The following is a 27,723-nucleotide window of genomic DNA, read 5'->3' on the forward strand; positions in this document are numbered from 1 at the left end:
CATTCTGAATCGTTGTCGTGGTGTGCTAGGAGGTTGGAGGCGGCGAGTAGTTTGAAAGAACCTGCAAGCTGCAGTGTGGAATGATCGAGAAGGGGCAGTAGCAAAAAACTTTGTGAGGAAGGAATGTGCACAATGACCCTCAATAGCAGCTAGTTTCCGCTTTCTTGACCAAATCTTCGTTCCAATTGTTTGATATCTTCATGGCGACGTCTCGGAATGGAAGGGAGCTCTATAGACGGTAGAGATAGTGTAATATTTGATGATTGATGGCGTTAGTGGTTTGCCAGTGGCTTCCCGAATCCATTAGGGTATCGGGAGAGGCTCCTATTGCGCATCGGCAAAAATAGTAGCCTTGACTTGCTCTATTTGCGATATATAAGCCGCCGATCGGAATGCTTGATGAAGTTTGATATGTGATCGGGAGTAAGACCCTTTTGGCTTGGAAATTAGCGAGCGGTCACGTGGATTCTAAAGTCCCGTTTTATCATCTGCGATGGCTTTTTCTACCAAAAGGCTCGGCCACTTCTCATGACCACACACCTAAGGATGGCGGCATCTTCCTTCATTACCCGCCAACTTCCTTCTGAACGGTTTGTTGAAAGCTGCGGTGCCGTTCTGTTCGATCTTACGGCATCACCGGAGAAGAAAGTATGCTTGCTTCATTACCTGAGGAAAGACGAATGGCTTTTAGCGAAGGGCCGGCGTAACTGTGGAGAATCACGAAAGGAAGCTGCTCTGAGAGAAGTGGTGGAGGAGACTGGTTATCTATGCCATCTGCTCCCGGTAACGATGGCAACCCGAGCTCCACCTGCCGACGGATCAACGGACATTCCGGACATGGCCCGCACATATCCTAATCTCACAGAGCCTTTCATGTTCACAATGAGGGAAATCGAAGGGGGGTCGAGTGTTAAATTAATTTGGTGGTATATCGCTACCCTGGATTCGGGCTCTGGAGCCACGACGTTGACGGGCGAGGCTGATTTTGCCCCCGAGTTCTTTCCTTGTGAAGAGGCATTGGACAGACTCACATTTCAGCCAGACCGAGATGTCCTCAAGCAAGCTGTTAGGTTAGTAGAAGAATCAACAGCTTTAAGGAACTCAACATCACAACTCGATTATGATAAGAACAATTAGAAACGTTAGTTTTCTATCCCTGGTGCGTAGGTAGCACTGCTCACAAGCAAGTGATACTGATCAAGGCTTAGTAACAATGAGGATGTCGTTAATCATCCTTCGCCAGCCACTCTTTGGAGGCATCGTAAATCGTTGAGAACGCAGTGTCAAACGATAGGAATCTCTCGAAAACTCCTTTGTCAAGCCGTTTGAGAAAATGTAGAAAGGACACGAAGATGAGATCAGCGTACGACACTGCAACCTTGTTAGCCGGAATTACTAGACCGGCAGGCGTTTTACTCATGTAGAACTTACCGGTCTTCCCAAGGAAAAATGGCCCACCCTTCTTCTTCAGCAAATCCGCGATCTCGTTAATTGGTTGCTCGGCAGCCTTCCAGCTGGGCTCACCACCTCTATCCTCCTCGACTTGGGAAAGTGACATCCCGTAGCGCTCCTTGCGAGTTCGTTCGAAATATTCCACTGACGGCGGGTTGAGCAGCATTCGAGGAACTTTTGGAATGATATTAGGCTGCAAGGGGCCCATGATCTCCGGAATAAGGTTCCGGACTTGAACCACGATTGGGTCATCTATGTGGAGCGATGGAGATGGATACCGCTTCTCAAGTTCAATTGCAATCTTCCAAGAGTCCATGCAGTATGTCCCATCCCCAAATTTGACAGATGGGCTTGTGTATTCGGCAAAATATCCGACTCCATCCTTGTTATTTGGTGGCAAGCCGCTATTGAATCAGCGTTAGAAAATCTCCTGTTCTAAAATATAGTGGATACTTGCAAAGATTTGAATGTGGGCGCCAAATCAGGATACTCCACCCATTCCGTTTCATAGTCAATCCCCTTGTAGTTCAATATCATACGAGCTTTCCACATCAGCATACTCTTCACAATTGCCTTGCTAACTTACATTTCCATGGATTCGGTGACCATGAGGCACATGGTGGTTTGCTCGGTAGATCGTACAGCACGATTTTGGACATTGTACTCTGAGGACAGGAAATTTGGTGCAGCGCCTAACAATGACCGTAAACGAGGAGTTAAGTACCATCAATTGGAAAATAGGAGAATATGTTTCCCGCCGCTAGCATTTGTCATCAGTCTTGGGGGAATGATGTCGGCCGTGAGAAGTCAACGTGGAGAAAGCTAAACCTAAAGCAATCGTCTTCAGTTGACCTCGGCCGCGGTCCAAACCCCAGCACCAACAAAGTCATCTCCAATATACACTCTATGCCAACTTCCGCTCTGCAAGTTAGGAGTTCAGCTCGAAGCTAATTGACGCTGCATACTTGAGCTTAAAGGAACCACATGGAACCACCCCACTGCCTAATACGTCCGCTTACCCACTAGAGCTAATTAGTGACGCGACTCGCGTTCAGGTTCCCTCCACTCTCAACCCATCTTCGTATGAGAAGACTATGTGTATTCTCACAATCTACACCCCGCGACTGAGGCGAATTTAGATGGGTGTGGGGCCTATTCCAAGTCAGGTGAAACATAAATCTGATAAGAAGGGTTTCGGGTGGTTTTTGGCCCCCAAACTCTTCTCTTATCCCTGGTCAGGGGTCAATATTCTCCCTGCATATTTATGTACTCTAACCTCAGACCTTCTTAGTTTATCCATACCAACCTCATCCGCAACATGCGTGGCACCTCTGGACGAATTAAAGAGTGTCGATGAAGGCCTCATCCTCGTCGTTTCGCCACCTACTGACTCTAGTGGACGCGCTGTGCTCGACTGACACATATCTTCCACTTTCCACGTACAGAGGGGCAGCTTCGGCCGGCTTTCACAATGAGTACCGGTCGTGATTTCGGGTGGGTCGGCAGACTGTTCTATGCTTACTGAATAACTATCGAATTTCTCCTAATATATCGATTTCTTCACTTCGATCCTTCTCGTCTGTTCTTCCATCGCATTCTTCGCGCAGTTCACACTGCAGTTTACCTGGCGCCTTCCATCTGGCCCCCAAATCCCCAAACACGCATCCCCTCAAAACACCCGAACTCGTGACGCCATGCAAAATCCTCCGTGTCCAGGGACGAAATAACTAGACCTCAGGTTAACTGCCAACAGAAAAAGGTCACCTTCAAGCATCCCCACCTGGGCAATCTTGGCCGTCTCAACTCTCGTCAACCTCCGGAGCCTATTAGAAATACCCAACGCCCGGAATTCCGTACCTGAGCTTACGATCGGTGGCGGAGCTTTTGTGCAGACGTCAGCGTGTGTGGCGTCAGCCATGGAACCAGGCCTCCTCTCACCCATCAGCACATCCGGACATCAAGACTTTGGTGCGCGAGTCAGCAGAGCACATACAGAAACACACACAACGGGATTAGCAAACCAACGACCAGAATCACTCGAAGACCATGACGGAGACATCGCGATGTACCACATGGATGAAGTGCACACAGACCCAAGCCCCTCAACTCGGATGTTCATGAAAGAAGGCTACGGGCCTGTAGAGAACTCAACATTCGACTCTGACACCCGCTCACTTCTCAGCAACGCCAAAAGATTCGATCACCATGAATCGAGAAAATTCCTATTTAAGACGGGTGTATCGAGGTTTTTCGTGACGCTATTTTTTTGCGTGCTGATCGCGCTGTCGTTGAAAGCCTACGAAGGATTCAACTCACCCCGGATCATTAGCAAGAATGAAGTCCGTTTATTCAACTCCATCATGCTTGGACTGTCTCTTGGGCTTGGCCTCAACCTCGCCTCGTCGCTCAAAAGATACGCCGTTATTCTTCGCTGGTCGCTTCTCACCAAACGCTACGTTTCGCTCGAAGTTTTCGACTTAATCCTCGGACTAGAAACTTTGACCAAAGTAGGAAAACTAATGGTAATCTCCCTCCCCGGCGTGCGCAGGATCAAGTTTCTCCAAAAACTCCCCTGGTTCCGAGAAGCCAGAGACGACGGTACAAAACTGACATGGATCGTGTGTCTAATCTGGCTGCTCGTAAATATTGGCGCCCAAGTCCTTGTCGCCACACTTTCTCTTTTCTGGCCTGTGGATCCCTCTGATGCTATTCCACTGCTGACATACGGCAACGTGATGATATCCGATCTTGCAACTTGGAAGGTCGATCCGCCATATATCGACAGCAACGGATCTGCGCTGGCTGCCGCAAACACGTATGGGTTAGAGGCATCTGAATATCGCATTTACCCTGCCAACGGCTCTGAGAACGCGCAGTCATATCTGGATAGGAATGCCATGTATCGCGGGGATGATTACTACGAATACCGATTCTTAAACCGCAACCCAGAGCACCTGTACACAAACTATATGGTCTCATCGCGCGTGATCCAATCCCGAGCTACCTGCAAGCAACTAGCACTAGACGGCGAACTCGAAAAAGAATCCGGCCGCATCTTCGCAAACGGCAGCCTGGACGGCCGACACTGGCAGCAATACCCCGTTCCTATGTGGGTCAGCGGTAGCATCTCCTGGGTTGGTTCCCGCGGAGCTTATTGTGGTCCCCGCTGTACAAATCTCACTGTCTACCAAACCGCTGATGACAAGGACATCAAAACGTCTTCGCTCTTCCTATGCAACAGCACGATCTCCCCCGTGCAAGGTGGTCAAACAGAACTCACGAACCTCCGGCCTGAAGACCACAACCACATCTATAGCAACGATGAATTCGCTCGGATAGCCGCCGGTGCGATAGCCTGGACGGGGTATACTATGACGGGTCGGTATGAGCGGCAGACGCGTGTGTATCTAACGGGCCTGCAGTGGAGTCCGTATAAGATCGTCAACGCAGACGATGTATCGGATCTGATATCGAGGTTTTCAATATCTGCAATTGCGGCGTTCGACGATCATGGAATTCGATATACAGTGCCGAACCAGCACGTTCGCCCCGTGCAGGGACAGCAGGTAAACGTGGATTGGGCGTGGGTTTTAGGGCTGCTATGTGGGATTTGTGTGATTCAGTTCGGGGCGCTGATTTGCTTAATTTCCTTCGCGAATAAGTCGATTATCCGCGATGAGTCGTTCTTCAGTTTGGCAATGTTGCTGAGGCCTGTGGTGGATCGTATTGGGAAGGAGGGCATGAATATGAGTGGGGAAGAGATCAAGAATCATCCTAAGATGTTGTGGAAGCGGATAAGATACGATTATCGAGAGGGGAGGAATGGAGAGCCTAATCAGGTTGACATATTCTGGCAGGGGAGAGATATGGCAGAGAGCAGGAGGAGCTGGGCTCCTGGGGTGTACAGTTGAAGAAATGTATGTAGGACATTAACGAGACTAATAAATATGAATAAGTATCCTTCTAAACAAGATAAATTAAGTTCTATACTTCTCCTTCTGTAAATCCTAGGTATTTTACTAATCGCTCTCGACAAAAAGTTCTACATCCGTCCGAACAAGCACGTATACCCAATGTAAAATTTTGGGACGATGGGTAACTCCCCCATTCTTTGAGTCCTGCTGCTCTGGAACCTCGATGTCGTACTTGGCTTCTAATCGCCACAGCAACCCCGGGTCAGGGAATCCTCTATCCAGCACTGTTTGCGGAATGTTATCTAAATCGTCATCAAGATCATCTTCGAAGCTTTCTTCTTCTGCAATTGCAGACGTCGTAAATGTGGGTGATGTAGAGCCCGAAGCAATGGTCGGGTCTTGATCTAGAGGCGTTGGTAAAGACATAGGCAGGAAGGGAAAGCGGTCCTCAGAGTAACTTAACGATATCCATTTAGCACTAGGCTTTGTGACCAGAGCGAGGTGGATGGCAAGGATATGAACCGGATGAATCGGTTCTGGAGATTGGGAGAGCTTGCTAGCCGAGAGAAGTGCCTTATTGGGAGTTCTGATTGGATAGGGAAGTGGCACGTATAGATCATCCGCGCATGCTATACTGTCGGAGGTCGATTTATCCACTATAACAGAGTATTTGGCTGGTTCGCATACACCTAGGATGGAGGCATAGGAGAGGAGGTTTGCAGAGGACCAGCGCATGTATGTCGGCTTTGGAGCCTTGCCTGGACTTGACTCGGAAGGCTTTGCAACAACATTGGCCATACTAGTGCTTTCCCCATCGGTCATATTTCCCACTCCAATACTCCCCTCAAGCGCAAAAATCTCCACCTCCCTCTTGCGCCCCACCTCAATCGCAACGTCCGAATAATCCAGATTATGGATCTGCTCCGGTCCTTTAACATGCGCCCGCAAATGATACGAAAGCAGTGAAGTCCCACATCCAATATGTAAGATGTCCGGTTTCTCCTCAGTTGAAGTCCTCAGGGTCTCGACGAGGAACGGATCCAGCACATTCGGGGCTTCCAGCCATTCAAACGGATTCGGGTTTGCGGTAAACCGGGCATTCCAGTACTCTTGTGCGCCAAAGGATGGTGCGGAAGGCAGTGGCATTGGGCTGGGGAAGGCGACCTGTGAGGACGTTGGTCAGAGGCTATGTGCATTGTTAGTTGCTGTGAGATAAGTGCAGCTCACTGATTAGCAAGATGTATATGTAGATGTGATTAATTCTTTGCCTTTCAAAATCTGGTGACCCGGGATTAGGAAATATTGCTTAGGATGTATGGGGGTGTTATGGACATATCTTGAGGACTGAGGGGCTGGCGGGACGATTGCTGGGATCGGATCATCTATTTCTCCGAACAATTCTTCAAAGTGCAGCCATCAAACCACCACCTCCGCCCATCTCGCAATCGCACCAGCCGCTGCAACCACGCACTCTCCACAATGGCATCTCTTCCACCTCCAATACCCAGATTTCTCCTTCCCCGAGGCGCTACTCTCCTTCGACCCTATCCCCGTTATCCCCTCCTCCCACTCACCCAGCACCTCCGCAACGCCTCCTCCACCTCAAATCCTAAGCCTAAGAACCTTTCCGAAGTCCTCCGCCAAAAGAAACCCGCGACTCTCGCCCAACCCGACAAATACCGGCCTCCATCTCATGGAAAGCGCGCCCCGCGGAGTACGGATTGGGGCGAAACAGCCTCCAAGGTCTATGGCCCGAAACCTACTGCCGAAGATCGAGAACGCATGCGGACGAAGAAGTATCCGAATATGATGGCGCCTGAAGGGACATTTATGCATTGGTTTTTGCATAATAGGATTATTCATATTTGGATTACTATGGTATGTTCGCTTTCCCCTTTTGTGACGATGCAATGCGTTGTGTTTGATGAGATAGATGGGGGTGCGTTTCAATTAAGAGAGGAATTTTCTATTTGAGGAGGATGGACGTGGAAATGCAGAAAGACGCTAATTACACTAGGGCACCCTCGTAACCCTCGCAATCGCTGCTTGGTACATGGACTTCGTTTCCAAAACGCCCTACGGTGATCTTATACCCTCCAAGAAAGACTTCCTGCGGCATCCGTGGGAGACCAGTAATCGGTTCATCGACGTGTACAAAATGCACGTCGCACACACTTCGCAATTGGCTTACGAAAAGCGCATGAAGAAGACTGAGGATGCGGAGAAGAGGAAGCAGTATAGAATGGCGCGGATACAGGAAGCAGAGGAGAGAGGCGAGGAGTATATTGAAGACCCGAGGTATTATATTGGGGAAGATGGAGTACGAAGGAGGAGGGTCAAGCGTTGGTTTGGGATTTGGGAGTAGAGAGTGGTCGAGGGATACGGCTACGGCTGGAATGGTTTGTGCAGAAACACGGTCTGCGAGGGTTGCAGAAGTCATAATCTGAAAATACCTGAAGCTAGAGTACCAACTCGAAGGTTGGACAAATCTCTTTCGAGAAGTTTGAGAGATTGTAGGATATTGACTGTGAAGAAATAGGTATTGATGAGTCGAGAAAGGAAGGACTGCAAATTATGTATGAATATTTTGCAAATTCTGTAAATCTGTAAATGATAATGGTATCTAGGATCATATACCCTGCTCCAACTATCTGGGCGACGGATTAGCCATGCATATCGTCATGTTCCATTTGAAATCAAGACTTCGAGCCATGCCTAAATTGCGGGTGCATCTCGTTGATCATATGATTCCTCGAGCAATTTCAACACACTGTCTTATACCGTGAATTGGCTATTCCGCTCTCTATACCCCTAAGGAAGGTATCTGAAGAGTGAATACATGAATTCGGACCAGAGCGCTGATGTTTCACGGGAAGCAATGAGGTATTCTTACCCAGCCACCGTTAAACGCTAGGTACGTTAGACACACGGCTCTCGAAGTGTTTCGAGTCAGCCATGCGGTGTTGCGATTTGTGCCACAGCTGCACACGTGGCTATCGGGCCTTTCCGGTCCTCCAGGAAACGGGCCCAGCAAGGTGAAACGAAGTAACATCGTCCCAACATTAAATTGGGACTCGAGGAGGGCGATTAGCGCCAACCGCCGACTCTGCCTTCGTCCCATCTTTCTTTTCTCTCGGCCCGAAGGTATGCGATCTTCCGGCCTTCTCTTAATCTTCGGACAAAGTCTGTAACCTCTCTCTCACTGGCCACAGCGTCACTACTACCCACACCTTCCCCGTGCAGGAAACTCTCCTCGAGTCCTTGGCAGAGTGCTTCCTGTTCTGCAACGGCTGCGCTTAGACGTTGATACAATGCCGGGGGACTAAACTCCCGCAGCGCCGCATCCTGTTCCGCCTGCTTCGCCCTCCACTGGCGCTCCAGTGCTCGCAGCGTTAGAAGCCGTGACTGTGTGCTCTGCCGTTGGTGCTGGACATGCGATTCAAGCACCTTAAGTTGTTCCGCAATCGAGATGTTCTGGGAGAGCAGTGCCTGCAACGGTGCGATGGAAGCTGGCAGCGAAGGATGCGTCGTCTCGGGGCTGTGGAGAATGGCTTGCTGGAGGTCGGGATTTTGCAGCACGTGGTGGAGGTCCACTGTCCTGTCACGGCTCAGCACACTTGGGGTCATGCGTTTCAAGAGTGACGTACGTCTTATCCCTCAAAACATCCGGCAGCCAACCATCGTCAGGCGGCTGCACAAGGAGCGATTCCTGGCCTGCCTGAGATGGGTTTTGAGTGCAGGTCTGTGTGGACGACTGCTGAGGATCATAGTAGGGCTGAGACGGCTGGCCGGGCGGCGGTGGAGGGAGGGGAGGCCCTGTCTGTGGAGTTGCGCGCCCGCTAGAGTGGGCAGAGGGCTTTGGGGGCGGAGGTGGTGGGGTCGATGGATTGAATTGGAACAGATTCTGCGACTGTCGGGGGGAGTGCAACGACATGACAGCAAAGTCAGAGGGCAAAAGGTGAGAATTGAAGTGTGTGTGGCGTGTTGCGATGCTATATGGCTTGGTGTTTATCAACGAGGTATGACAAATGGCGTCGCGAAGCCTTCATGCCGACGGGTGGAGTTTGGAGTTTGGCCGCAGCAAAGTTGTTCCGCGCCGCCATGGAGATCAATCAGCCCGATCGATGAGCGGTCTGTCCAAGACTCCAAGTGGCTCCCCTTTTCATGAGCACAAGACATCTTTACAAAGTTAGCACCGGAGATGGCCACGGCACAAAGGCTTCTCCAAGAGGCTGCTGTGTGTCTGTGATGGCGCGCTGGCGCACTGGCGCTTCCCTTTAGCGCAGGCAGTTCCATTCCCATTCGAGACCCCAAGTGGTCTCTCGTCCCTGTTTAGGGGCCTCCACGAGGGGCCTCCCTCGCTCGGAGAGAAGCTGGCGCAATTCGCCCGCTTGCTTTTTGCTCAACAACGGTGATCGAGAATGGCAGACGGGGCGGTCAAAATTAATACCGCGCTCAACTTGCGAGTTTAGGTTCTTTTGATAATTTAAGTTCTGTGCACATTGTGATGGCGCACACGTGCGCGGCACCAGTCCATGCCTCGCACCACCTGCGTGCGGCTTGTGTCGAAGATGTTTCAGCGGTATGCATGACGGCGCTCACGGCATTGAACTGGGAAAGCCCTCGACTGTCAGCAGAAATAGTCCCTGGCGTCCCGTCGCAGGCACTCAGAATTAGTTGGGCAAATTCTGACCACCGCAATATCATCCTTCGAGATGCAGCCCTATCATCACTCCTCCCCTCGCCAGGTGCAGTCCCTTTTGCGGCCCTGAGCAGACTCCCCCTTGATCGTCAACGGTTCATTCGCCAGATCAGGTCGTGTACCTGCAGACCAAAGGCGTCTAACCGACCGCCCCCCTGCGCCCAATTCCCCACCCCACAGCGAACCACGGCGTTGCCAGGAGCGCCAGCAGTTCATTGCTCTGGATGAGCGCCTCGCCGCCGGCCAATTCCATCGTCCAGATCTCCTCACGAGGCCACACCGCGATCCTGCTCCAGTTCATGCGCCTAGCTCGGCACGACGCCTCCCCTTTTCCAGACAGCCTCGCGTTGGCCGCTATACTCTCCTCCACGCCCACGGGTCTCTGGCCTCCAGAATTGTGCAAAGCCATGACTGTCGTGGAGGGTAGAGACGGATAATGCAAGCCTTCAACCCTCCCACGCGTCCCGGCGAGGGCTCTCTTCCTTCCTCCTCCTCGCACCAGCGCCAGAAGCCCTCGACGCTGACCAACATTGCCATACAGTCCTTCGCCGCATTTCGATCACAGACGTCGAGCAGCCCTGCACCCTCCCCTGTGCGCAGAAAGCCCTTGCCAGCGAACGCATCGCCAATAGTGGGACGCTTCTCTTCGGCTGAATACACTGCCAACCCCAGACTTGTTGGAGATAAAGGCAATAAACAGCGTTCCTTCTCAACCAGCTCCCCGCCACTCCAAGCTCCTCGCCGCCTCGATACGATCCTATCGCCGCCATTGAGCGCAGACGAGGAACTTTTTCTCCCCCGGAACCTCGACGAGTGAGTAGCCTCATTTCCTTAGATTACAACAACCCCCCTTGCTGATATTAATTGTAGGAACCCTCATGGCGATACTCCCGTAAAAGCCAACGCACCGAGCAATCCGTTTGTGCCTGCTCTACAGTCATCAAAGAGCCCACTGTCTCAGTCCAACTCTGCGGTTCGGTCCGCAACAAGGCATGATCGCTCTGCTAGTAGCTTTGTTCCACTACGACCACAAAGAACGGAGGAATTGAAAGCTTCGTCCAACAAAGGCACCCACGTCCGGTCTCCCACCATGCCGAATATGCCATTGTATACATCAGAGCCACAACAACCCAACCTTAAACTGCAACTAGACGGTGTCACCGAGGACTTCATCGACGAAGATCCCTACGCCACCTCCCCGGAATCTCCACACCCAAACAAACCCAAATCTCCCGCTGCCGGAAAGTTCACATCCTTCTTCGGCTGGAATTCCTCGAAACCTCAGAACGGAGCAGAGTCTCCAACAACAACGTTTTCCGAGAAGTCATTGTCCCCAGCAGCATCGCCACGCTATCCAAAACAGCCCGGCATGCCTACCAAGACAAAGCCCGCAGGGCTCGACATTCCTATTGCCAATTCCTTCTCACAACCATCGTATTTCAACGTCCCAGGAACGCCATTGCTGTCATCATCACCCCAGATGAACGCCCACGTAGAAGAATTAGAGCGGGAACTCCGCGAGGTGAGTTCGGAGCTCGCTGCGTCGATACGAAGAGAAATGGAACTAGAAGATGAAGTCGAGCGATGGAAAGCGGAAAATTCAACTGTCATGTCCGATAATAACCGGAGAACCAGTGACTACTACTCTGACTCTGGCGCCAGCTCCGTGAGATACCCTATCGGGGATAGCGAGAGCAAACTAGAAGAGGTGGAAACGCTGCGCAGGAAAGCAGAACAGGAGCGTGCCCAGTTGAAGGTGCGTATGGCGGAACGCCTTCAGGAGGAGCTTCGACGAAGAAGAGATCTCGAAGAGCAGGTGCAACAGCTTGAAGACCAAGTCCATGGACAGCCGAAGAGGATCCCACAGGAAAGCGCAGGGCGTGTCCAAGAGCTTGAGAGTTCGTTAGAAGATGCGAAGAGAAGGCTAGCGGAAGAGCGACAGGTGAAGGAAAACTTTGAAGACCTATTAACTGCACTCCGTGAGGAACTCGAAAAACATCGCAACGAAAGAGACAATCTCCGCGACGAGGTTGTGCCGCAGCTCAGGTCCCGACTAGAAGGCCTGGAGACGGAGGCGACTGAGACGCAAACCCTCATCTACGAATCCACGCGCATGCAGCAAGAGATCCAGACACTCCGTGCTGAGAACCAAACACTCCTCAATGCTCGGAGAATGCAACTGGAAATGTCTCAGCAGACACGATTTCAGTCCATCGCCGAAGAGGACGCTCCACCGGTATCGAAGCCACGTGTTGGGCTGTCAAGATCGAATTCTCTAGCTCGAAGCTCAGGCTTCAACGCCAAGCGAGGCTCGTTGTCTCGTTCAAACTCTGTCAAAGACCGGTCAGGGGCAGAATCTCCGCGCGAAGGGCCAATGAGTGGTAACCCTGTCAAAGAGTTGGAAGAGCAGCGAGATGCTCTACATCGTGCATTGAAAGCCTTGTTGCAGCGACAAGAATTGCAACAAAAGGAGTTCCAGAAGCGCATTAAAGAACTTGAAATTGAGCGGGACGACGCCCTTAACCTTACCCCTCGTCGAACTACCTTCCACAACGAGGTTTCCCACCTAAGAGAGGAGATTAACTCACTGCGACGGCGTGCTGATGATGCCCTTGAACAGAAATGGCAATGCGAAAAGGGGCTGGGAGGCTTACGAATGGATTTAGACCGCGCCCAGCAGGAGACGACTTCTCTCCGTGTATTGCTACAGGAGCACGACATTGCCATACCAGAAATTAGGGTCGAAAACGAGCCCATCTCCCTGGACAAGGCCTACAATGAACTGCGCACGACTCATGCTCTCTCCATCGCTCGCATCAAGCAGATAGAATCGAACGAATCCCTTGGTGGTGCTGGAGTCGAGGCACAAAGGACGTTGGAGCTCCTCAAGCAGAGCATCTCCGATGCGGAGGCCGAACGAGATGCGGCTCAAAATGAAGCCGAACAGTATCGCCAGCAAGCCCGAGCTCTTCAGCAGTCCGAAATTGGACATCTTGGTAAAGAGCAGAGTCTAACAACTGAACTTCTTGCTTCGGCGACCCGCATGGATGAGCTCTCCAACAGGATTCAGCAACAGTTGCTGTCTAACAGATCCCTTCGCAACCGCCTCGCCGACGCCATTTCTCGAGGCGAGCAAGAGCAGGAGAAGTCGGCAGGAAAGATCATCGAGCTAGAGCGTCGGCTGAAGGCAGCGGAGGACAAGGTGATGATTGCTCAACAGTCTTCTGAAGAAGCCATTTCGAGGCATGAAGAGGAAGTCCAGACACTAAAGGAGAGTCATAACACCCACCTACGCAGGGTCAAGTCCGGCTTGCTCAGCCCCGCAGTCTTCTCACCTAAGATGCCTTCGTCCCCAGTCTTTGCTCAACGGTCGCCGCGCCTTGGCCAGACAAGTAGCGGCCCTGGCATGTCTATGGCCGAAGCAACAAAGACAGAACTGCTTGAGAAGCGGGTCTCGGAACTCGAGAAGGCTCTTGCCGATGCCGACCGAGAGATGGAAGAGGTGGTCGGCCGGATGAACGAGGCCCAGATCGAGGTTGCCAACCTGCAATATGAGAGGTGAGCTGACCATTATGTGAAGACGTATAAAAGCAATTTTCTGACCCATGGTTACAGGGACGAGGCGATGAGGCAGACAAGGAAGCTACAGGCTGACATCCTTGCTGAGCGCGAAAAAGTCAAAGCGCTGATGGCATCGAGCTAATATTTAACGACGGAAGACGAAAATCACCTCGAGTCGGCTTTATTTCATTCTCAACTACCTAATGGACCCCTTTACTGTTAATCGGACAGGATAAAGTATCTAACCTTTTATGGCGCGCGATTTGGCGCGCGATTTGGCGCACGATTTGGCGTCTTGGTGGAGGTAGCATTTACACGGGAGCCCTTTTCACATGACTTTTACAATCGTTGAACCCTCGCCAACCTCAGAGAGTACCGGGCAAACACGGCATCTGCTCTCTTGGCTGTTTCAATTTTCCTTTTTTAACTCGTCCTCTGACGCTTTTGTCAAGACTATTTGCATTGGGGCCAGATTTGGTCACCTGTCACAGAAGTTATATACCCTCCCCTGAAGAGGCGTTCCAAGCCGTGGCGGACTCATTGAGACTTTAGGATGCTTTATCCCTCGTTCATTTCTTGTCAATTCTTGTACAACACCTTTGTTCAGCTCCTTGTACTTGTTAATGATTTAATGTTTGGATGCTCAATCGAAGGATTGATCCCCGAATTGCCTTCCTGTCCGTCGGTCTTACGTGCATGTTGCGGACTATTAATACAAACCTGCCCAGCACAAGCACAAGTCCTTATTTCTCGAACGGACCCAGATGCACGTTGTACGTGTTCGTCTATGGTAGCATAGGGCAGGTATTCCAATGTGCTACAATAGGAGCAGACACGGAATCGGGTCGATAGGCTACATTCTTAATATGCGAGTCAGTAGCTGTGCCGTACAACATATTGGCCATTATAGAAGGCATTGGCAATGCTCGAACGTGGACTGGTCAGGTCGCGAGCGCTGCCCGACGCTGTGGACGTGCTCCGATGCTGTGCTCCAATTTAACAGCCTAGGATAAGTGATGGGAACTCTTCTAGAGCGTTTTAGAGACACACGTTGCAGTTGTCCTCGTTCGGCACGCGCAACTACTTGGGGGGGTGCAGCCCGGGGGGGGAGAGGGGGCGGCACGTCGGCGGAGTGAAATCGGACACGGAGATTGGATAAGTTGCTGGCGGCACAAAGGCATGATCGACTCCGAGAGCTCGAGCGGTACTATCCGTACTATCCAGCTATCTGGCGGCTGGCATCTTTTTAACATCCGTTTTGATGCCTATCGATAGCGCGACGCAGAAACACAGCACACCGCACGGCCGCCTGCCTCATGCCGCGAATCAGTGCCCGTGTCTGAACCGAGCACGAACTAGCCCAAGTCCAACATCACCCACTCGCTCGCTGTTTGAGTTTATCCCTGACTACACGCCTGCTACACTCCCTCTCCTCTCCACGCCCCAGGTCCGCCTTGCCTCCCTCCAGCGGGCCCCCTCTACCCTCTCCACCCTGACTTTTCCCTGCCTGCGAGCGTGTGGGCTCCTCTTGCACGCCAATCCCCCGCCGTCGCTTTGGGCCACACCTGGACTACGCCGCCCCCCTCCCCTCCCCCCACCCCCGAAAAGAATTGCAGTCATCTACGCCCTTCCTGGCACTTCCAGCTTGACTCTCCGCCCGCAATGAACAACCAGCAGACTGGCAACCGGCTGCAGCTCAATTTCGGCTTCGGCGGCGGCGGCGGCGATCGAAACCAGAACTACAACCAAGACTCCAGCGGTCGTGCGTTTCCCACCACTCCGTCCACGTTCCCCCAGCCCGTGTATCCTAACCAGGCCGGCCAGCAAGAAGTCTGGGGCACCCAACAGACCAACAATGGCTATGGATACTTCATGAATCCCTACCAGCAGGCACAGTACCAGGGGCAGCAGGGCAACTTACAGCCCCCCGGTACTGCTGCCCGCTTCAACGACGCAACGAATGGCTTGGTACATCAACTCTCTCACCAACACCTCGGCGGCCGCTCTGGCAGCCCCTATGGCCGCCAACCATCCCCTAGCCACCAACGCCCCCGAACCGCCGGCGCCACTGGTCAGCAGTATGGACAATATATGAACCTGCCCCGACAGCCTTCTCTCAATGACGAGGAGCCGCCGGCGAGGGCACCAGAGAAGTATTCGGACAATGTACTCCGGCAGGCAAAGGTATCGGTTGGTCTGGTGAGCACCTTCTTCAAGGACAGCGTCCAGCGTGCTCGTGATCGGAATCAAAGGTAAGTACTTCTGCATTGCCATTCCCTCAGATCATCTGCTAACAAACTCTCAGGGCTCTTGAACTGGAATCCATCATGAAAGAGCCATCCATCTCGGATGCACGCAAGTCCCAGAAGGAGCTCAGCTACCGGCGGGCCGAGGCCGAGTATCTGAGGTTCTTGCGAACGAAGGAGAAGCCCGAGAACTTCTCCACCCTCAAAATCATTGGCAAAGGCGCGTTCGGAGAGGTCAAGCTGGTCCAACGGAAGAATGACGGCAAAATCTACGCTCTCAAGTCCCTTGTCAAGTCTGAGATGGTAGGAATTCCCCGCTGCGGACCTTCTATGCGCATGAGCTGATTTGTGACAGTTTAAAAAAGACCAACTGGCTCATGTGCGCTCAGAACGAGACATCTTGGCTGAGTCTGACAGTCCTTGGGTTGTCAAGCTCCACACCACTTTTCAGGACAACACATTCCTGTACATGCTCATGGAATTCCTGCCCGGCGGTGATTTGATGACTATGCTCATCAAATACGAAATTTTTACTGAAGACATCACTCGCTTCTACATGGCCGAGATCACCCTTGCTATAGAAGCGGTCCATAAGCTTGGCTTCATCCATCGGTAAGCATAACACGGCCCGTTTCACACGGCCCGCCCATAACCATAACCAGTTATGCTAACTGTTGCAAGTGATATCAAACCTGACAACATTCTGCTGGACCGTGGCGGCCACATCAAGTTGACTGACTTCGGCCTGTCGACTGGTTTCCACAAGGAACACGAAGCATCTTACTACAAGAAGCTCCTGGCTGGGGGACCTCACAAATCCACAAGGGACAACCGGAATTCCATGAACATTGACCAGATTCAGCTCACTGTCAGCAACCGTGCCCAGATTAATACCTGGAGAAAATCTCGACGTCAGCTTGCTTACTCAACCGTGGGAACGCCGGACTACATCGCTCCGGAGATTTTTAGTGGTCTGGGTTACGACTTCGGCTGTGACTGGTGGTCTGTGGGCACGATTATGTTCGAATGTCTTATCGGTTGGCCACCGTTCTGCGCAGAAGAGCCTCATGACACATATCGCAAGATCGTTGACTGGCCACGGAACCTCCACTTCCCGCCTGACCAACAACTCGGAGCAGATGCAGAGAGCTTTATTAAGAGGTAGGCGTTTTCACCACTTCACCAAACAAACCTACTTGCCCCTACTTTCAATATGTGCTAGACTAACAGTCCCAGCTTGATCTGCGATGCCGAGCACCGTCTTGGTCGAATCGGAGGTGCCCATGAAATCAAACAACACCCATTCTTCCGCGGCGTACAATGGGATGGCTTGCGTCGCATTCGGGCTCCGTTCGAGCCCAAGTTGCAGTCGAACATTGACACGCAGTACTTCCCGATCGACGAGATCGACCAGAACGATAATAGCGCTGCTCTACGCGCCCAGACGGCACAGGCGGGCGACGATATTGCTGCAGAGATGAGCTTGCCGTTCATCGGCTACACATACAAGCGCTTTGATGCCTTCAGAGGATCTTAGATACCTTGCGTGCACCCACCACTGGCGTTGAAGCATTGGCCTAGCATGAGCTATTATGACCAGCTTTTTGGACCAACATTTTACCAATATCAAGACTTTACTTCCTCTTCCAATACGCGCAGCACATCTTGTCTATGGGTCGCATCTCCTGGTCATCATCGCCATCGTCATCATCATCTGTTTCCTAGCAGACATGAAGCTCTAGTCAGTCACATTGTCCCTCGCTCATCCTTCTCGGACACCCTCCACCTTAACTAGCCATCCCTCCCCGGTTCCCATTTAGTTTTATGCGGTCTTCCCTTATTGTCAGTCATTGTTGGCGTTTGGTCGGATCATCAATGTCGGCTGGGTTGTAATGCATGTGGTGGCGCTGTGGGCGCGGACATGAAACACATTAGTCTAGTTTAGTCTTTGTCTGTCTAGCTGGGAGCGGTCTCGTCTTTGCACGCACGGCCTTTGTGATAGGCATGGTATGTTACTTGGCATGTGGATGACTGGGGGATGGGTTCTTTGGTGTGTGGGTGGACGAGACGTTTGAATGGGAATGGGAATGGGAAGCGTTGGGCATTTGATGGATCAGTGAAGACAGAATTCACAACGTGGATTAAGAGTTTCTCTCTCGTAGTGTCTTCGCTTTCCTTTGCAAATGGCATGTGTGTGCAGTGTGATCTTGATTTGTACCCACCGCTATGCACAGAGATTGCAATCTAAAAAATGTCGCCCACTCATGCCAATAATAGATGTAGACTTATTAAAGTTCAGCCTTGGAAACTCTATATCAGGTTCCGCCGAGAAAATTGTACCCCATGTCTCCAACTTGAAATGACCTAGTTTTTATCGATATCGCTGCTTGGTGCGAGATCGTACTCCGGCTGCCGCATACTAGGGGTACCGTATCTCCCTGCAATACATCTGAAGGAATGCTTGCTCATCGCGCCTCGAACTGGACCATACTATTTCACTCGTTAGGCCAATCCTCATCACAGTCCTCCTACAGCACAAATCTCTCAACCTTCTCCTCTATCCAGCTCCCCGCTTTCCTCCCCTTCCTAACTCCAATATAATCCTCCATCCACTTCAAACGCCGCAGATGTAAAAAGTCAACTCACCGGTTCGTCCTCTGTTTATACAGCACACGATGACCACAGCTCCTGCACCGAATCGGCTCTCCGCGCTTTAGTGCTACCGTGCTGTCACAGTCGCCGCAAAGGTATTCTACTGAGCGCGCGCGGTCGTCGGCGGCTGTGGGCATTTGATTGGTTTGCTGGATCTGAGGGGTGTTGTTGTAGCCGTAGGAGGACATTTTCGTGGGTGTCGATGTTCGGAAGGCCTTACGTGCGGGGTGTGCGAAGTGGGTTGATTTTTTTGAGGTTTTGGATTGGGGGGTGTTTGGTTTTAAGTTATAGATGATGAACAAGGGACTTGAAGGCCGAGATATGTCGAAGGCGGTGAGTGGGTTTTGCCACTGGCTTGGCGGAGAGGACTTTTGGGCGGTGAGTCACGTGTGTGGCTTATCGATAACAGATGTGGCGCATGCATCTGGTTCACCAATTCCAACGTCCATTAGCCTGCTACCGCAGATACCGAGCGGGACCGAAAAATTCCATGTATTCTCTCGCTAGGTTCTACTGAATCGAATCGTATTAAGAGATGGAACAAACGTGGGAGCTACGCCGGAGGTCTTCCTAACAAGCGCACATATAATATGGGATTACCTGAACGAGCATCCACTTCTTTTGCGACTCTACCGATTTTTTTCCTGTAGAATTTGATTCCAACGTCTCTCTCCATTGCATCTGTTCCCGTGTGCTACTCATGGATGTCATGAGTAATGACTCGGGAATAATCATTGCGGGGCGTGGTATCCCCGCATTCGCTGTTTGCACTCCATGTTGCCGATCATAAGATATAAGCACAGTATAATCATCATACACCATCTTTGATATTCTTGTTTCCCGTCTATTTTCTCTTACCATGGTGGCATAATTCTCTGATCTCACCCCTCCGCACAATGGCATTCTCCCAAAAGAACGCCGAAGTCCCCACCAGAAGCCCAAGCCCTCCCATCGAATCCCCTTCATCCATCGCACAGCAGCGTCTCGAGAACCTCCTCAACACCATCAAGCCCCCCGCATCACGCTACGGCCGTCCAGTCCCAAAATGCTGGGTGCCAGTGCAAAACCAGCCCCTGCACCATCCGCGTAAACTTCGCATGGTGACGATTGGAGGAGGGATTTCGGCTATGAATTTAGCGTATATGATCATGCATGAGAAAAATATGGATGATATTGTTGAGGGCTGTATTTATGAGGCCAATGAGACCTTGGGAGGGACTTGGTGGGTTAACAGGTATCCGGGAGTAGCGTGTGACGTCCCGGCGCACATATATACATGTAAGTCCGATCCCGTTACCGAACGCCACAAGAATTTCTGCTTTAGGACTTTCAGAAGTTATGGGATATTTGGGAATGCATGTGTATGCTCAAGGGCGACCCCTAATTGACTCTCCTAAGAAGTCCCGTTCGAACCAAACCCCAACTGGAGCGCCTTCTATGCCAGAGGCCAAGAAATCCATGACTACTTCATGCGGACTGTTAAGAAGTATAATCTCGACCGAGACGTCAAAACAGGACATCGCGTCATCCATGCTCAGTTCGACGAACACGAGGGTATATGGAATCTGAAAGTCCAGCATAAAAGCCACGTGTTTGACGACTGGTGCAACGTTCTCGTCAGTGCGACGGGCTTTCTCTCCCATTGGAAGTGGCCGGATATTAAAGGTCTGCATGATTTTAAAGGCTTAAAGGTTCATTCTGCGGCTTGGGATGAGGAGTTTGATTATGGAAAGAAGAGAATTGCCATGATTGGGAATGGAAGCTCGGCGATCCAGATAATGCCAGAACTGGCCAAGGATGCGGAACATGTTACGAACTTTATTCGGAATCCGACCTGGATTACGCCTGGGTTAGGAAGTGCGGTTATTGGCGGGCAGATTAACAGGGTGTATTCCGAGGAGGAGAAGAAAATGTATAGAGAGCATCCGGAAGAGTTGAAGAAGCATAGAAAGGAGATCCAACATGGGAGTAATAGGGCTTTTACTATGGTAAGTAATATCGCCACTACAATGGGGGTGAGGGATGGAGCTGAGTTCCTGAAGTTCGAGAAGGACTCGCCAGCCCAGAAAGCAGCCTTCAAGGCAACATCTCAGATGATGCTCGATCGACTAGGCGGCAACAAAGAACTTGCCGCAAAACTAACCCCTAACTGGGAAGTCGGATGTCGTCGCGCAACGCCCGGACCCGGCTATCTCGAAGCTTTCACACAATCCAATGTCTCCTTAGTCACCGACCCCATCTCGTACTTTACTCCAACTGGTATCGTCACAAAAGACGGCACACACCACGCCTTCGATGTCATCGTGTGCGCCACCGGCTTTGACGTGACCCACCGTCCCACTTTCCCTCTAATTGGCCTCAACAACACCGATCTCGCATACCACTGGAAAGATGAACCCTTTTCCTACCTCTCACTCATGTGTCCCCACTTCCCAAATTTGTTCTTCTTCTCCGGCCCCAACGCACCAGTCGGTCACGGCTCACTAATGGCAGCACTCAGTTGGTCCGCAAACTATATATCACAGTGGCTCTCCAAACTCTCCACCGAGGATATCAAATACATCTCCCCTACTCTCTCAGCCACAGAGGAATTCAACACCTATGGTGACGAGATCATGGAGCGCTTGGTCTGGAGTGGCGGCTGTAGGAGCTGGTACAAGAATAATAGGGTTGACGGGCGGGTGACGGCGATTTGGCAAGGAAGTGCGATTGCGTATAAAGAGGTTGTAGATAGGATCAGGCCGGAGGATTTTCACTTTGTGTATAGGACGAGGAATCGATGGAGGTGGATGGGAAATGGGAAAACGAAGGTTGAGGGGGAGAAGGGAGCGGATTTAGCCTTTTATTTGGAGAAGTGAGGTGGGGTAGGGTTGGACGAAGCATGTGGGAAGAATTTAGTTTATGGTTAAAGAGAGGAGCTTTATATGTTGGCAACATGAAGCTAGGTCCGATGCCTCAAGTAGCGATTTGAGGTGAAGAAACCGAATAACTCTATGAAAGTTCGAAAAGGGAAGTATATTGGGCGGGCGAGCCGTCGTTCTTACTCAATTATTGTAGTGGGTTCCATCACCCCCTCTTTATCCATGCCAACTCGTCAGACACTCAATACAAACAGTGTATTTTGTCTTTCCCCACCCCCACCAGTGGCGATCTCATCGCGATTAGAATATGTGTAGGACTTATTATATGTCACTACTAACCTCTTGGATCGTGTACAAACGCTTCAATTGAATATTCCAATCACTTTGTGTCGTGACTGCATCTAATATACTTAAAGATCATCTATTGCTAAATGTCATTTCTCTTGCAGCAAATTAACCACTACTGAATAATATGTAAGTCCTTCCTCTTCGGTTTGTCCATCCATGAAGTCGGTGTTACGGAATGTCTGAGGTGAAATAAAGTGTTAAGATATAGTTGTTTTCAAAAGATAATCCCTACTAAATATTTAGAAAAATCCTTTTAATCAGTAAAATAGTTCAGAAGCCAGATACTAAGAAAACTAAGAAAACGAACAAGGTGAGCAAAAACCAACTTCTTTAATATAGCTTGATTCTACATCCCGTATGCCTAGCATTGCCAATTTAAACTAAGAAGCACAAGGGAAAGAAGAAAAATATTCTTCTTAAGGTGAAGGCCTAGCAGAAGAAGCCTTTGTCAAATAGCATGTTATTTTCGCTCAAGAAAGGGCCTTTGGAGTGGAAGCACTAAATGTCACTAGAAACTTAAGGATAGCAAGATGCATATACATCGCGCTCGATAATCATCGCCCTTACTCCACTAGGTTCGTCATCCCACTCCCATCCAATACAACTCCGCACCCTCCCAATTTGGGTATTATATTTAGATTTCTGAATTGTGCACCACTCGCTCCAGCCCTTGTTAATGGTACATCTAGCACACTTGTGCTAGGTGGGAGACGTACTGGCCCTCTTGAGTAACCTGAAGATTGAGGAATGCCTCAGTGGTATGATTCTGGTTTCCCTGCCGATGCATGAGTCTGCAGTGTCTGGAATTACTGTGGTGGGGTGAGACCAAGCATACCTGAAGGTCTCGGGGGTGTCGCTTTTAGTGGGATAGATAAGCAGCTGCTGGTTGCCTTAGCTTTGCTTGTCACTAGATTTCGTCCATCCCCAGGCTTTAACGCCGTCTGCCTTTCCTCTACAGAAATCCATGCAACCCAGACAAACATGTGTTAACCATTTTTTTCTAAGCCTCAATGCTTCGAAACCGGACACAGCGTTTATAGTCCCCAATTAGCTTCTAAAGGTTGTAGTACGGCCAGTCGAAGAAAGTTCCTTACGCACTACCCGCATTTGGGTTGATGCATGTTTGTGTCCGGCCATAGTCTTGCACTCAATCCATGTGCTCTTCTCAGAACTGGCTACAAGAAAGTAAGATGGGACGGAAATTAGAGTAGTGGAGAGTTGGTGTATAAAACCTGATGCTACTACCTCTGGTGTGGATTATGATGTGCTCTCGACAAATTGGTCGATTGGGCATGTTCAGGATGACATTGATTCCGAGGATCAGTGAATTTATATTGCGCTTTGTATAAGTCATGTCAGAAAACTTGGTTATCCATTAGGATGTTGCACAATCCCCCCCTATTATTAGCTCGACTCCTTGATCTTGATAACACACAGGCGTGGTGGGGGAAAGTATTATGTGTTAGAATGGTGAATGACCTGCGTCCCGAAAAAATTTCAACCAGCGGGGCACCTATTTAAATAAGATTGGTCCTTTAAGGTGTTATAATTATGGTTTCAAGTGGTCTTAAGGAGGACATTGTCCGTAGATTGATGGCAGGTTGAGGAAAATACTTGTGGGCAGCTCTCGCCGGTGTTGGGTAGCCTAGGTACTATATCTGATTTGAAAAGAAATGGCAATGCATACCGGCACCATCTAGGGTCACTACAAGCCTAGTACTCCTTCATTGGTCTTTTTCATGCGGACATACCATAATCAAGAATAAAACAGGAAAACAACGACTGCTGGGGAGAGAGATAATCATATCAAAATCACACTTAAAGAAGATTAGGATAAAGTCTTTGCCAATTAGCGATTACCAACAACTTGGACCTAAACCATCTCCAGCCGTGTAAGCTCGAGAAACAAGCTCTAGGGTTGATATGAAGGACCTGATGAAGTCGATTCAGGATATGGCTGTCAGTATCAGGCAGAACTTCGAACTTGAACCAAGCGACGAATGAGATGTGTAGGGAAGAAACTTAGTAAATCCCAGATCGATTAGGAGATATGGAAGCCGGAATTCTTCGATTGCATGTAGAGTGCAAGAGCCCCAGTAACTTCCGAGGAATTATTTCTGATAATACCAAGATGAAAATTCCAAGCTTAGCATATCCTCTCCGTTGGCGCTCTCCACGGCACTCCAAGAATCTCAAAGATCTTCTTCTCACTTTTACTTTCCACTAAAGTGCCTTCGTTCAACTTCTCTCTATTCTTGCCCTTGATCACGTCCTTATATAACCCTTTTTGGTTCAGCCTCATTCCCTTCTTACTAGCCAATAAACGCAGACTTCGGTTGAAGATATCATTGCCAGTGAAGTAGATCAACGCGGCGCCCATCTCTTCCTCAGGAACAAGCAGCAAATCCAGACGTCTCCAGATTTCCGAACCGGGCAGGCATGAGGCGCCCAACCACTTTGTACCATCATTTGTGCGATGACTGGTCGCGAGGGCGCATTTTAAGAAGCCAGCTGCAAAGAGTCGCGGAATCAGTGTGTCGAAGACCACTGTCCGGAGAACAGAGATGTTAGCTCCGGGTTTGGTAATGATCATATCAATATCTCCTGAGTCTTTTGCCCCTCGCCGATAGGAGCCCATAACCGTGACCTGGAAACCTGGATCGATTCTTGCCAAAGCACCGCGCATGAAGGCACCATGTGCTTCTACCTCAGCCCGCGGAATGCGGGTTGCAAAGTCTTCCCAGCGTTCTATGCCAATCTTCTGGCTGTCGGTGAGTTTGGCTTTTGCAACAAGATCGTCGAGCGTATGATATCCAGCCTGGATCCACTTGTTTGCTTGAGAAAGTCCAACACCATATATACCCATAAACAACCGCAGCGTTTGATCTGTTGGGTCATCACGTGTGTTTTCTAGTTTATTCAGTCGATTTGTCAATGCGATCTCCTCTATCTTCTCCGCGAGACGAGTGCCGATGAAGGGGAGTACGACTGCCTGTTCTTTTGTGGTTATCCAATGATCCTGTTTCCGCAAAGTTCCAACTCCACGCCGGTAGGCTAATGTCCGCCATTGATCGCCCATTTGGTCGTAGTATTTGCACATTTCCTCAAGCACTTGGATTGTGCGAGCGTTCGGGTTCGGATCTTGGGAGGAATCTTTGGGACTTGGCTGCATACATTGGAATGAGGACTGGTTGAAGCCTTTGGGGGTGTCAAGCTTGGATTTCGGGAAAGATTTCTTCTGGCGCTTGGGGGAAGGCCTCGTGGTCTCGACGTCGGTTCCACCATCGTAGAATGAGTCTTGATCTGCGGGGCTGGTGAGAATGCTTGGAGAGACATCTAGATCCTCTTCGTCAAGGGGCAAGTGGGATACGGCTTTCGTCTGCTGGATAGCTTCCGAAAGAGCGTCGTTATAGGAATCTGGAAGATTGGTAGGCTTTTCGATTGGATCTAGGCATGGTAGTGGGAAGCTGTCTTTGACATACTTTTCGTAAGAGTTGGTTGGAGTTACAGGGTAAGAAGAGGGCAGTGGAGGAAAACTAGCCTTGACCGGGATGAAGTCTATTTTCCGAGAGCCCTGGTTGACCGATTTCTTCCTGGACGGCTTCACACGAAGGGAGGGCTGTGGTGTTGAGGAGGGTGTAGGGGCTGGAACTGTAGTGGGTTTAGGCGGTGGAGCGCCTTTTACGAGGAAGCGTCCCGGTGTTGGGTCGAGTAAGGTGCCGAATTGAATGCACTGTGGGACATACGGTTCAAATTTGACCAGGGTCACGTTCCTCTTCAGAAACATTAGTGGCAAGACAGGCTATCAGTTGAGAGGTCCTACCGGAAGACCGGGTTTGTTAAGGTGCCTCAGGAGCTGGCTGTAAGTGTGATTGCCGTCTTCCACCATTATGTGGGTTATATCTTCTCGCCATTCTCTGACCCACGCTGCTCCAAGCTGAATTAGTTTGTGGAGTCGCATTCGACGTGCTTGAGAGATGTCGTCATTTGGGAAAAAATCTGGAGGGGTTAGCTCATTGCTAAAGAGAGCAAAACTTGCCGACGCACATATTATCTTCCCTCTCAACAATTGCTTTCTCTCTGGCTCAAGTTTGATATCCACTGGCTTGGCCTTTTTTGTGGTGCCAAGTGGCCGCGGTATAACTCCAGCCTGCTTATAGAACGGGGTCTGATCTTGGAGTTGATTGCCGGCAATTAAGTCCGGGAGGGAGAGACTGTGCTTCAACGTTTTCCGTGAATCTAGTTGCTCCGGCGCCGATGTAAACGGCTTCGGCTTTGCTATTGACAGAGGGAAAGTAGTCGAAATCGCAGCTTCAGGCGCGGTAGTAGATCGAACAAGTCCCTGTCCCTCTGGTCGCAAAGTCCCGCGCTGCTTTGAGGTATGTGTTTCAAACTCTGCTTGTCTTTCCCTCGGTGGTGGCCCCAGAAAACTACATCGCTGACGTGCAAGTCTGGGCGAGGGTGGAGGACGAATTTCCGACCCCGCGAATGCGCGCTCTGTATTCACGAATCCTTCATTAGGAAACCAATCTTCATCATCGGAGATATCTAGGAGATCTTGATCCTTGAAGTAGGCCGTCTTCTCCTCGAGTTCTTTGTCTGCCATGATGAAGGAAAACAATGAGAAATTAAGTAATGGCGAGGGGGGAATGATGTGGGTGATGAGAGGAAGACCCTACATACTTAACACAGTCAATGTGGATCGAAACATTCAGCCAGCAACGCGATGATTGAAGGCATACGTTCTACGAGAAAGGCAGCAGCCGCGGAGAAGTGTAACGCGGGTGCACGTGTCCACATGAGGGCTAAACTCTTTCAGGAACTAGTTGCCGAAATCGCCTTAAGCTCAACTTTATTCTCACGATAATCCATCTATCCTGGCTGCTACCTTCACGTTATTGCATCCTTCATGTTGTCAACAGATTTACTCAACTTGATTTCTCTCTTCCCTCAAGGACCCCTCTTCGTACGCCCTCCTAGGTCACGAAAGCTACATTATTGAAGTGATTCAAGATAATTCGCCCTTGTGACCTAAATTTTCCTATGGAGGTGGGTCCCATTTATTCTTCTACCCTATATCTTAAGGGGGGTGTTCATGACCTTAATATGTGAGGCCATCACACGAGGCGCCGACATGCAAAATACGGTGTTCCACACACCCATCCAACGGATTGGAATCCTACTGTGGCAATGCCAAGCGCCGACCAAAATCAGGCACCAGCAAAAGGAATTTCGCACACACTGGAAGTTTTGAAACCTAAAACCTAGCGCCTGCGGCAGAGTTGGGATAGGGTTATTTTCACGAGGCGTAACTTACCGTAAGGCTTCATGCTGTATAAAAGTTCGAAGTTTTAAAATGATATTCCAAGAGAGCAAGATGCCCCTGCGCACTCAGAAGCACTATTGCTCCTTTCACTCCAAAACTCTCCTTACAATTCCAATAGAATCAAAATCTCGTACCACTTCGCTGCACCATGTCTCTTTTTACCCACCTGTTCTGGTTATTTTCAATGTTTATTGGTGCTTGGATTCCCGACCATGCGGCATTCAATCCTTCAAGGCGTATTCTTACGCAAAGCCCCAGCCGATCATCATAAACGACATCTCTACCCTCTTCGAGTTATTTGGCGAGGTTTCCTGCTTGGCTCCGAGATCCATTTTGGGGTAGCAACTCCTCTTCTTGAGTCACCTTTGCAACCAGTAAGAGAGTCCAAGGTGGAGGCACTGTTTACTTCGTGGCAGTGAAGCCCCTCAATATCGCATGATTAACTGCGCAAGGCAGATGGATTGCCTTTCAAGATTGCTGTGACACAATGCTTCGCTTGATCCTTCTATACATCTTTGCCACGACACAGCCTATACGAAGGAGTGGCGTCTCAAATTTAGATACGGTGCTTCACTTATCCATTATTTCATCGCGCTATTGTTTTCCTCCAGTTCATCCCATCTTTCTCCTTTACCCCTTTGAGCTTCCTGAGCTGCGAGAA

The 27,723-nt window shown here is 50.3% G+C and overlaps 12 protein-coding genes across 12 annotated transcripts; 7 read left to right on the forward strand and 5 right to left on the reverse strand.

The window, feature by feature from the left end:
* Positions 1-266: 266 nt before the first annotated feature.
* BDR25DRAFT_393125 (uncharacterized protein) lies at positions 267-1,137 on the forward strand (the record flags this gene model as incomplete). The annotated part of the gene is made up of 3 exons (XM_033698240.1): positions 267-346; positions 406-413; positions 455-1,137. 3 exons carry the CDS (start codon positions 267-269, stop codon positions 1,135-1,137), a joined length of 771 nt encoding a protein of 256 aa, XP_033549087.1.
* On the reverse strand, positions 1,123-2,015 carry BDR25DRAFT_333615 (uncharacterized protein). Its single transcript, XM_033692854.1, has 3 exons — positions 1,910-2,015; positions 1,432-1,856; positions 1,123-1,371 (listed from the first exon to the last, which is right to left on the reverse strand). The coding sequence occupies exons 1-3, from the start codon at positions 2,008-2,010 to the stop codon at positions 1,226-1,228; spliced, it is 672 nt and encodes a 223-aa protein (XP_033549088.1). The 5' UTR covers positions 2,011-2,015; the 3' UTR covers positions 1,123-1,225.
* Positions 2,016-3,812: 1,797 nt separating this feature from the next.
* On the forward strand, positions 3,813-5,363 carry BDR25DRAFT_324690 (uncharacterized protein; the record flags this gene model as incomplete). The annotated part of the gene is made up of 1 exon (XM_033692173.1): positions 3,813-5,363. The coding sequence occupies one exon, from the start codon at positions 3,813-3,815 to the stop codon at positions 5,361-5,363; it is 1,551 nt and encodes a 516-aa protein (XP_033549089.1).
* Positions 5,364-5,450: 87 nt separating this feature from the next.
* On the reverse strand, positions 5,451-6,686 carry BDR25DRAFT_302985 (uncharacterized protein). Its single transcript, XM_033689918.1, has 2 exons — positions 6,594-6,686; positions 5,451-6,530 (listed from the first exon to the last, which is right to left on the reverse strand). Exon 2 carries the CDS (start codon positions 6,510-6,512, stop codon positions 5,472-5,474), a length of 1,041 nt encoding a protein of 346 aa, XP_033549090.1. The 5' UTR covers positions 6,513-6,530; positions 6,594-6,686; the 3' UTR covers positions 5,451-5,471.
* Positions 6,687-6,806: 120 nt separating this feature from the next.
* Positions 6,807-7,778, forward strand: BDR25DRAFT_19691 (uncharacterized protein). The gene is made up of 2 exons (XM_033684348.1): positions 6,807-7,244; positions 7,384-7,778. The coding sequence occupies exons 1-2, from the start codon at positions 6,846-6,848 to the stop codon at positions 7,729-7,731; spliced, it is 747 nt and encodes a 248-aa protein (XP_033549091.1). The 5' UTR covers positions 6,807-6,845; the 3' UTR covers positions 7,732-7,778.
* Positions 7,779-7,964: 186 nt separating this feature from the next.
* On the reverse strand, positions 7,965-9,392 carry BDR25DRAFT_284841 (uncharacterized protein). Its single transcript, XM_033688140.1, has 2 exons — positions 9,014-9,392; positions 7,965-8,964 (listed from the first exon to the last, which is right to left on the reverse strand). The coding sequence occupies exons 1-2, from the start codon at positions 9,298-9,300 to the stop codon at positions 8,454-8,456; spliced, it is 798 nt and encodes a 265-aa protein (XP_033549092.1). The 5' UTR covers positions 9,301-9,392; the 3' UTR covers positions 7,965-8,453.
* A 1,751-nt stretch (positions 9,393-11,143) lies between these two features.
* On the forward strand, positions 11,144-14,237 carry BDR25DRAFT_302988 (uncharacterized protein). Its single transcript, XM_033689919.1, has 2 exons — positions 11,144-13,626; positions 13,684-14,237. The coding sequence occupies exons 1-2, from the start codon at positions 11,159-11,161 to the stop codon at positions 13,769-13,771; spliced, it is 2,556 nt and encodes an 851-aa protein (XP_033549093.1). The 5' UTR covers positions 11,144-11,158; the 3' UTR covers positions 13,772-14,237.
* Positions 14,238-14,875: 638 nt separating this feature from the next.
* On the forward strand, positions 14,876-17,578 carry BDR25DRAFT_393130 (serine/threonine-protein kinase cot-1). The gene is made up of 5 exons (XM_033698241.1): positions 14,876-15,881; positions 15,935-16,178; positions 16,231-16,487; positions 16,557-17,036; positions 17,112-17,578. Exons 1-5 carry the CDS (start codon positions 15,292-15,294, stop codon positions 17,410-17,412), a joined length of 1,872 nt encoding a protein of 623 aa, XP_033549094.1. The 5' UTR covers positions 14,876-15,291; the 3' UTR covers positions 17,413-17,578.
* Positions 17,468-17,800, forward strand: BDR25DRAFT_353955 (uncharacterized protein; the record flags this gene model as incomplete). Its single annotated transcript, XM_033695239.1, has 3 exons — positions 17,468-17,578; positions 17,618-17,683; positions 17,723-17,800. The coding sequence occupies 3 exons, from the start codon at positions 17,468-17,470 to the stop codon at positions 17,798-17,800; spliced, it is 255 nt and encodes an 84-aa protein (XP_033549095.1).
* A 261-nt stretch (positions 17,801-18,061) lies between these two features.
* On the reverse strand, positions 18,062-18,847 carry BDR25DRAFT_284851 (uncharacterized protein). The gene is made up of 2 exons (XM_033688141.1): positions 18,522-18,847; positions 18,062-18,365 (listed from the first exon to the last, which is right to left on the reverse strand). The coding sequence occupies exons 1-2, from the start codon at positions 18,713-18,715 to the stop codon at positions 18,341-18,343; spliced, it is 219 nt and encodes a 72-aa protein (XP_033549096.1). The 5' UTR covers positions 18,716-18,847; the 3' UTR covers positions 18,062-18,340.
* Positions 18,848-19,624: 777 nt separating this feature from the next.
* On the forward strand, positions 19,625-21,495 carry BDR25DRAFT_333622 (FAD/NAD(P)-binding domain-containing protein; the record flags this gene model as incomplete). The annotated part of the gene is made up of 4 exons (XM_033692855.1): positions 19,625-19,712; positions 19,743-19,805; positions 19,929-20,515; positions 20,570-21,495. 4 exons carry the CDS (start codon positions 19,625-19,627, stop codon positions 21,383-21,385), a joined length of 1,554 nt encoding a protein of 517 aa, XP_033549097.1. The 3' UTR covers positions 21,386-21,495.
* A 2,387-nt stretch (positions 21,496-23,882) lies between these two features.
* On the reverse strand, positions 23,883-26,369 carry BDR25DRAFT_333623 (uncharacterized protein; the record flags this gene model as incomplete). Its single annotated transcript, XM_033692856.1, has 3 exons — positions 25,784-26,369; positions 25,560-25,735; positions 23,883-25,469 (listed from the first exon to the last, which is right to left on the reverse strand). Exons 1-3 carry the CDS (start codon positions 26,340-26,342, stop codon positions 23,883-23,885), a joined length of 2,322 nt encoding a protein of 773 aa, XP_033549098.1. The 5' UTR covers positions 26,343-26,369.
* Positions 26,370-27,723: the final 1,354 nt, after the last annotated feature.

The sequence above is a fragment of the Lindgomyces ingoldianus genome (genome assembly GCF_010093535.1).
Source record: "Lindgomyces ingoldianus strain ATCC 200398 unplaced genomic scaffold BDR25scaffold_12, whole genome shotgun sequence".
NCBI lineage: Eukaryota > Fungi > Ascomycota > Dothideomycetes > Pleosporales > Lindgomycetaceae > Lindgomyces > Lindgomyces ingoldianus.